The sequence below is a fragment of the Lytechinus pictus genome, chromosome 14 (assembly GCF_037042905.1).
Source record: "Lytechinus pictus isolate F3 Inbred chromosome 14, Lp3.0, whole genome shotgun sequence".
NCBI lineage: Eukaryota > Metazoa > Echinodermata > Echinoidea > Temnopleuroida > Toxopneustidae > Lytechinus > Lytechinus pictus.
Genome location: NC_087258.1, coordinates 26,985,233 through 26,994,717, shown reverse-complemented (window position 1 = coordinate 26,994,717; position 9,485 = coordinate 26,985,233). Strand labels below are relative to the sequence as shown.

The 9,485-nt window shown below is 34.6% G+C and overlaps 1 protein-coding gene across 1 annotated transcript; it reads left to right on the top strand.

The window, feature by feature from the left end:
• The first annotated feature begins 1,078 nt into the window (after positions 1-1,078).
• On the top strand, positions 1,079-8,418 carry LOC129275612 (E3 ubiquitin-protein ligase TRIM71-like). Its single transcript, XM_064109677.1, has 2 exons — positions 1,079-1,830; positions 7,141-8,418. Exons 1-2 carry the CDS (start codon positions 1,195-1,197, stop codon positions 8,401-8,403), a joined length of 1,899 nt encoding a protein of 632 aa, XP_063965747.1. The 5' UTR covers positions 1,079-1,194; the 3' UTR covers positions 8,404-8,418.
• The last annotated feature ends 1,067 nt before the right edge of the window (positions 8,419-9,485 follow it).

Here is a 9,485-nt window from a genome sequence, read left to right as displayed (position 1 = left end):
GATTTGGCAGTTTCTTCATCATAATTATGAGATCAGAACTCAGAGTTTCACACCAAACTTTACGTCACTACGTCAGTGCATAGTTTATTTCCAACTGGAATACAACATATATCTTCTGTGAAATTATTTGCACGCCACCAATGAACTGTTTGCAGTTACTTTGAGAGAGGAATTTTCAGTTCTCATCGAGTTCATCAACCTGTTTTAATGAACGCTTATCAACCCATGGATTGCTGAAATTGACTGTTAATCACCATCAACATCGTCTTCACAGACTTTTCAACTCGTTACAGTGACTCTTATTATTCATCGTGTTTCAAAATTAATTTCATCATCGCCAGCATTGTGAACATTCATTTAGGGAACCTTTGCCAGCCAACTTGGATAATCAGAACTGACACTTCAAGAGATGTAATATCATTATTTATTTTTGACTTATTTAGTGCATACACTAAACAAGTCAAAATTGATCTATTTCCTGAAATTAAAAAAGGAAATCAAATTTTTAAACTAAATTTTTATTGGCATTGGTTGCAGTATCGTAACAATACGCATGTATGAATAAGTCGACAATATTTTCTTCATTTTCAAGGGGGATCCACACTTTAAAAGCTTTGCTTCTGGTGGACCCCCCTCATTTCCATTTATGCTCAATTTTATACTGTTTTTGCTTTATGTTTTTCGAAGTTGCTCGTCTGTAAAACTGTATTTGATTTATATTACTTTGTGTCATGTTTTGAATGGAAATGGAATAAAGAATTGAATAAATTGAGGTATTCTCTGTTTAAGCATGTATTGGTTAATGCTGAGTAATGGGAGGAATTATTGCCCATTTCAAACTTTTTTAGTTTAAAATCATGAAACATACACATATAAACACAACCAAAAATAAGTTCCCCATTTTTAAGTGCTTGAACTTGATCATGTGTGAGAAGCACGTATCAATGAATGAATACATAACGCACTTAGGTTCAAAGGTAACTGGGAATACCCGGTACTATTATAGGAAGTTCGAATTGGGTGTGTTTTTACTATTGTAGTTGAACTCGTATTGTAGTACGCAGCAGCAATAGCTTGGAGCCAGTTGTATCACTGCGTTCTAACCCGAACTTGACGTTTCAATGCATCAATACTGATATACATATGCTTTATATTCGTTGGAATTTAGATCTCGTGTTTTAAATTGATTTAGCGATGGCTGAGAAGCGTGAATCAGAGAAAGCATCAAGCTCTTCACCGAACCTGATATGTCCATTATGTCTTGATATATTTGTTGAGGCAACAATCCTGACTTCATGTGGACACACATTTTGTAGGCGATGCCTCAAGAAATACGATCTAACCCACCAGGACCTTGATCACATGGTCTGTCCTCTCTGCAGGGAGATCACCAAGTTGTCTGCCAATCGTGTCGATGATCTCCGCCTCAATGTCTCCATCAACGGATGCGTAGACGATTACCACGCCAAGCGTGGAGGGATGAATGCTGTCCTTGAGATGTGCCAGAAATGTACCGCTTGCAATTCTCAGAAAGACGCCGTGTCATTCTGCAGAACATGTACTTTATACATGTGTGATAAGTGCCTGCATTCTCATCAACAGCTTGTAGTAGTCTTTGGAGATCATGAGATTGTATCCATGGATGATGTCATCGAAGGAAAGGTCAGCATTGGTCATTTATTCGAGAAGTGCTCCATCCACAAACCAGAGAACAAGGATATGTTTTGTGACGATTGTAAGGTCCAAGTCTGTCACAAGTGCGTACTTGTTGGTCATAAAGCTCATGAAATCAAGAACCAGGTTGACTTTGAACAAGAGTTGCGACGGAAGGTAATTTTATTTATTTACTAGATCATGGTGTGAAAAAAAACACTAAATTGAATATTAACACTGATAATAATATTGATGCCGATGATAAAAATATGATGAGAATAAACTTTTCGATCGGTGAGGGGAAGGGGAGGGAGGAGGAGGAGGAGGGGGAGGAAGGATGGGGGGGGGGGGGAACAAGGCGGCACCTGAAGTTTGGCTCCTATGAATCCTCACCTGTAGAAGAACACTGAATTGTATATTGACACTGATAATAATATTGATGCCGATGATGAAAATTAAAATGATGAGAAAAAACGCATCGATCGGTGAGGGGTAGGGGGAGGGGAGGAGGAGGAGAGGGGAAGGAAAGATGGGGGACAAGGCGGCACCTGAAGTTTGGCTCCCATGGATCCTCACCTGTATAGAAGAACACTGAAATTGACTATTGATGATGATGATGATGATGATGATGATGATGAAAAGAGCTGAAAATGGATTTGAGAAGAATAGGAATGATCATGCATGTAGAAAACATTAACAATAATTAAGGACAAGTTCACCCCAACATAAAGTTGATTTGAATAAAAAGAGAACATTCCAACAAGCATAACACTGAAAATTCCATCAAAATCGGATGTAAAATAGGAAAGTTATGACATTCTAAAGTTTCGGTTAATTTCACAAAACATTTATTATCCACGTCCTGGTCGGTATTCAAATGATGAGACTGATGACGTCATCCATTCACTTGTTATTTTGTATTTAATTTCATTAAGGCCTATATGAAATATTCTAATTTTATCCTCATTGTCAAATGAAACAAAGATTAATTCCTCCCTGAACATGTGGAATTAGCATTACATACTATAATATGTATATGGTTTAGTCAAGTCAGTCCTATGGTCAATTTTGTAAAATATGAAATGTTGTATAGTTCAAACGATAAAAAACCAAAAAAAAAATAGTGAGTGAGGGACATCATCAACTGTCTCATTTGCATGTTACTGAGTTGTGCATATCACTGTTTTTAAGAAAAATACGCGAAACTGTCATAACTTTCTCACTTTAGATCCGATTTTGATGAAATTTTCAGCTTGGTGCTAGTTTGATTTTTTCTATTTATTCAAATCAATATTTTTCTGGGGTGGACTTGATCTTTAATATATCTAATGGTATTAAGGATGGAAATTTTAATTTGAAATGTAAGTATAATAAACACAATAATTGATGATAATAAAGATGATAATAATGGCGAAATTAAAAGATAAAGAAACACATTACAACATTTGGATACTATAATATTGATAAATATATTAAAATGTTTACTCTGTGTTTACAAGTGATGTCAATATTCATCAGTGCCCTACTAGATCTGCTGGACTTTTCCATTTACCTAGAATAAGGACATTATTTACAATAGTCCAGGATAGAAGGGGTCGAACCTTGTTTTTTTATATATACAATGTTTTTTTATGGTTTCTTGTCAATTTGAGGGTGCTGATTCCGAATCTGAATGATGCCACTCGTGTAACCTTGAGCATTTTCTGCAAATTGGCAAAATCCAATATGGCCGCCAAAATATTCAAATTACCCATGAAAATCATAAAATTGTCCACACATTGGCTTTAAAGTACATGCAATTGTGCTGCCGGAGTGAAATGATATCTGAAAAAATGATTTTTGTCAAAATATTTATTTTCTTGATATCAAAATGGCCGCCATCATAGACCCCTGTACAATATGAATGGGGAAAATTAATTTTTACAAAATTGAGCACTGAAATGCAAGTAATTATGATCTATGAGTGAAGCAATGTCTGTAAACATGATTGCTAACGATATATATCATTTGTTATGTCAGTTATGTGATAAATCCTGTATTTTGATATTCAAAATGGCCTTCAAAAGCCCTAACACTATTATGTACAATGTGAATGGTGACACAATAAAATCACAAGAGTGAGCACTAAAATGCATTTTGTTGAGATAAACGAGTGGAATACTGACTAAAAACATTTTTGTTGACGAAATTTATTATTTAACATGCCATGTATGTGATAAACCCTGTATTTTGATATTTAATATGACCGCCAAAGGCCCTAAAATTATGATCTACGATGTGAGAGAGGACAAAAACAATCACTAAAACGTATTTTTTGTGGTAAATTAGTGGAATACTGTCTTCAAATATAATTTGCAACAAAATATATTATTCGGGTTTCATATTTGTGTTAAATATTGTATTTTGACTTTCAAAATGGCCGCCAAAAGACATTGACTGTATTATGTACAATCGATCTGGGAAACCAATTCTCACATGAGTCAGCACCATAACATGCATATAATTGTGATTTAAGAGTAAAATATTGTCTGAAAACATAATTCCTAACAAGATATATCATTCATTCTGCCAGGTAGGTGATAAATAATGTATTTTGAAAGTCAAAATGGCCGCTACAGGCCCTAACAGTAGGCCTATTATGTACTTTGTTAATAGGAACATATAATTTTAACAGAATTTGGCTTTGCTTGACTAAATGGTGTTGCATGTATGAGTGAAATATCGTCTGAAAATATGATTTTGTAACCAAATAGATCATTTCTTGTGTTATTTAGGTGATAAATGCTATATTTAAATTTCAAAATGGCTGCAATATGTTTCTTTGTGGAAATTATCTTTCCCCATTCAAATTTTACATATTAAGATAAGGGACTATGGCGGCCATTTTTCATTTTTAAAAGGCTGCATTCATCACCTTTATGACACAAGCTATGATATATTTCGTTAGAAATCGTTGGGTTTAGACAATACTTAACACTTACATCAAAATTAAGCCATTTTCATAGTAAAAATTTTGTCAAAATTATCTGTCCCCAGTTACAATGTACATACTACTTTGGGCTATGGCAGCAATTTTGAATTTCAAAGTAAGGCCTTTATTACCTTCTCAACCATTATGTGATGTATTTAGTAAAAAATCATGTTCAAGACCAAATTTTACCTATACATCACATAGTTACGTGCGTTTTTGGTTCTCATTCTGAGGATGATTAGTTTCCCTATACGCATGTTACAGAATTTGTAGGGGCTTGTGCGGCCGTTTTGAAAGTCAAAATACAGTATTTATCACCTATGGGAGAGGACATTTTATATTTCATTAAAAAAAATCACGTTTTCAAACAATATTTTCCTTATACAACAGAATTATATGGATTTCATAGTCAGGCAAATCCTAATTCTTTCAAAAGTATTTGTCCCCATTTACATTGTAGATAATACTGTAAGGGCCCATAGGGGCCATTTTGAATTTTACAATACAGCATTTATCTCATGCATGAAAAATGAAATGATATGTTTCGCCAGAAATCATGTGTTTAGACAATATTTCACTCGTATAGATTACAATTACATTCATTTTATTGTTTTTACTCTTGTGAAAATTAGTTTCTTCATTCGCTTTATTCATAATACAGATAGGGCCTATGGCAGCCATTTTGAATGTCAACATGCAGCATAATTACCGAAATTGCAAGGGAAATGATATGTTTCGTTAGAAATCCTTGTTGTCAGACAGTGTTACACCAATATTTCGCAGTTATTGGCATTGATTCAAACAAATTCAAAGGTTGTGAAAATTATTTGTCCCCTTTTATATATTGTACACAGTATAAGGGGTTTATGACAGCCATTTTGAATATCATAATACAGCATTTATAACATTAGATAGTATACAAATGACATAGTTTTGTTAATAGGCATGTTTTCAGACAGTAGTCCACTCGCAGGTCACAATCACATGCAATAATAGTGCTCTTGTTTGAAAAAATATTTTCCCCATTCATATTCTACATAATAAAGTATACAGGGGTTATGGCAGCCATTTTGAATATCAATAAAATAAATATTTTGTCAAATATCGCTTTTCCAATTGCTTTTTCACTTCTGCACAACAACTACATGCATTTTATAGCTAATGTGTTGGCAATTTAATGATTTTCATGGGTAATTTGCATATTTTGGCGGCCATATTGGATTTTGCCAATTTGCGGAAAATGCTCAAGGTTACAAGAGTGGCATCATTCAGATTCGGAATCAGCACCCTCGAATTGACAAGAAACCATCAAAAAAACATTGTATATCTAAAAAAACAAGGTTCGACCCCTTGTCTATGGGGCCTATCCTGGACTACAAACACAACTTGTCATATCTTCTGGCATGAAACCATGGAACTCACTTTCACAAGCTATACGAAATAAGCCTACAATTCATAGAATTAAAGCAATCTAATTAACACCCCTATTATTCAGTCTTCTTTTGAGGATTTTCTATTCTTTCTTATCCTTCCCCCACGCTCTCCCTTCTCACTCCCTTGTCTCTTGTCATTATATCTACCTGTACAGCTTTTTTTTCTTTTGTTTGTTTTCCTTCACTCGTTTTTAGTCTTTTGTTTTCTTCTTTTCTTTTTGTTCTTGTACCGTACTATTATTTCCTGCTCTTGCAATGTTTTATTTCGTGTGTCCTCTTCAGTTTATGTCATATCTTGTAATATTATTCAGCCTTGCTTATCTTTTACTTGGGAGAATACGATAAAAAAACTAATAATTTAGGATTTATATATTCTACAAGAAAGATAAGATGACTGGTGTAATATATACTATTTAGATTTTAAAAATCTTGTATCAATATGTCTTATTTATTTAAGGAAACCTTTACTTTGTAATTTTGATGCAATTTTGAAATGAAATAAATTCGCAATCAATCAATCAATCAATCAATCAATCAATCAATCAATTGCCTTGGCCGAGTGGTCTAAGGCGCCTGGCTATACATGAATAGCCCGGGGTTCGATCCCGGCCGCGGCACCTATGCCCCTAAGCAAGGCAATTAATACACAGTGCTCTTTTATCCTGCTTTTAAATAAATGGAAATGCTATATGCATTATTGGTAGCTTGGTGTGCACTTGTTTGTTAAAAAAAACAATAAAACGATCAAACGATTGATTGATCGATCAGTCAATCAATCAATCTATCGATCAATTAATCAATCAATAAAAAATGAATTGTGTCTGATAATTAGCCTATTTAACGAACCATCATTAATATTGTTAATATTGGTGCATAATGCATTTCTTCCTATTTTTGTTGAATGTCAGCCACGATTTTCTTCATAATTATTGTAAAATGACATGAAATTATGGGGTTTCTTTTACTGATTATTGCAAGTAATTATACAGTAGTTATCTTTTTAAATAATTTGTTATTTTCACATTAAAGGAATATTTGCACATCTAAATCGTTGTTTTTACTTTTCAAACTTTCATTCCTTAGGTGGAAGACCTTGCCCAACGCTGTGCTGACAAGAAAACAGAGCTGGAAAAGAACATTCAAAACATAGAAATACAACGTCATGAGGTACACACTGCAGTGCAGACACTACTAGATGATGTCAAGCAAGCCTACATCATCAAGGCCAAGGAGCTGGAAGAATATCTTCGAAATCTCACGGAGCAAATCAATGCTATAAAGCGAAGTTTTGATGACGACCTCAATGTCTTGAAGTCAAAAGATCGTCAGAGGATCAAGAGTATTTGTACTTCAATTACTTTGGTAGATAATGACAGACTGGGTTATCTTGAGACAGACACTCTATCTGCTCATATCTTGCTCTGTGAGGAGCTAGATGCCATGTTGAAGGAGGCTACCGATCACACTTCTGCGTCAGCAATTACAAAGAAAGCAAAGGGGAAGAGGTTCAAACCAGCAGATGATACTCGTCTTGACCTCGGGAGCATCTCAGGATCTGATCCCAAGATAGAAGTCATTCAGTGTGTTTATCTACGGACATATATGTTTGGAATGACACGGTACTCACACGACAGTGTGGGTATCGTATATGGGAGGTTTGCACAAGGTATTGATATTATTGATTCAAATGGTGGTAAGCAGCAATATAGAAACATACCCAATGACAGGAAATATTATGATCTTGTCTGTCAACAAGATGGATCTTTATGCGTATCGCTTTACCGTGCTAAAGAAGCCTATATATACTCCCCCCTTGGCTCCAAGAAAGCAACAATCCAGGTGAGAGACAATACTAATGATCTCAAAGTTAACAGAAGTTCATCAGATGAAATCATCATTACTAACAATACAAGACAAGTCTATATCTATGACCCTACAGGATCCACTCTTAAACACACTGTTCAAACAAGGCACAAGACGAGGCAGGCATCTATCACCAGGACGGGTTTGATCGTCACGAGTTCATGTAATGCCAATCCAATTAGCGTAGTGACGGTCTATGACAGGGATGGGAATGCTGGTGAGTCTCTACAAGCTCCAGATGGTGTCTACCTGTATGCTGTCGTTGATGAGCAGGACAGGGTGTATGTAGCGAGTGTTCATTGGCCGAATAAGGTGGTGATCAGACTCTATGATACTGATGGTCTGAACCTGAAGGAAAGAGTTGAGTTCAATGCACTCAATATGACATTGGAAAGTTATAGCTGTTACTTGGTCTCCCTCTCCCCAGACATGCTCGCCTTTGCTTGTTGGAAGAAGTTATATTTCATCAAGTTATCACTGTAATCCAGATTATCTAAATCATGCACCTACTACAATGTCTCAACACACTGTTACAAATAATTTAAACAACGCTGTTTACTATGTGAATCGCACAGTAGTTGTTTAAACAGTTTAAACAAGTGTTTAAAACGAGTCTTAAACAACTATGCTTAAATTGTTAATAATTAAATATTTGAATTTAATCTTTGTTGTTTAAGATTTTGAACACTTGTTTAAAATGTCTAAACAACTACTGTGCGATTCACATAGCGAATAGCGTTGTTAATATGCATGTGGCATTATTTTAATCAAAATTCAAATTCAAATTCAGTTTTATTTCCAACTAAACAAAAGATAATACAGGTAATATTCATACATTTATAACAAGCATTTACAATACAAATCCTTGTCATTTATTCATATACATTTTATAATGTTCAATGACATACATGTAAATAATAAACTAATTCATAATGTGAGGCATACAAGTGATAGAACTATCAGAAAAAAATATTTTAAAATGGATACTCCAGCCTGAAAACAGTAACATCTGAATATATATTGTGATATATACATGTACAGTATAAATGGGCAAAACGCTGAAAATTTTATCAAAATCTGATAAAACAACTATTCAATTTGTTAGTTTAGCGATATTTTGTGAAAATAGCTATCTGCAAGCAATGGCCAGTGATAGGTAGGCTGATGATGTGTGGTCCCAACTTTCCCTTTTCTTATTTTATTAAATGAAATCACAAGGTATGTGTGTAAAATAATTTTCAACATTGATGATAGCAGTAACCATTCCTACAATAATTTCACCAAAGTAACGCAATGCTTGAAAAATCCTTGTCAAATTTTCATCTGGTTTTCAGTAACCTGAGGACCCCTTCATTACTGTATGGATCTATACAATGTAAATACTTTATTTTTGTATATAGGGTATGTTGGTGAGGATTATTTACTTGAATGCTCAGAAAACACGATTGGTTGGTTGTTAGTAAACAACCAGGGAACCGATGGCTTAAGGAGGCTCTTCGAGGGACCTGATAATAATTTCGTATACCAAAGGGCTCTAGCGCTCTAGGTCTATACTTTTTAATTCA

Bases quoted from the DNA above. Each gene is read 5' to 3' on its own strand.
- LOC129275612 (XM_064109677.1), top strand. From the start codon at position 1,195: ATGGCTGAGAAGCGTGAATCAGAGAAAGCATCAAGCTCTTCACCGAAC. The intron at 1,831-7,140 runs GTAATTTTATTT...TTCATTCCTTAG, and splicing joins AACAAGAGTTGCGACGGAAG to GTGGAAGACCTTGCCCAACG.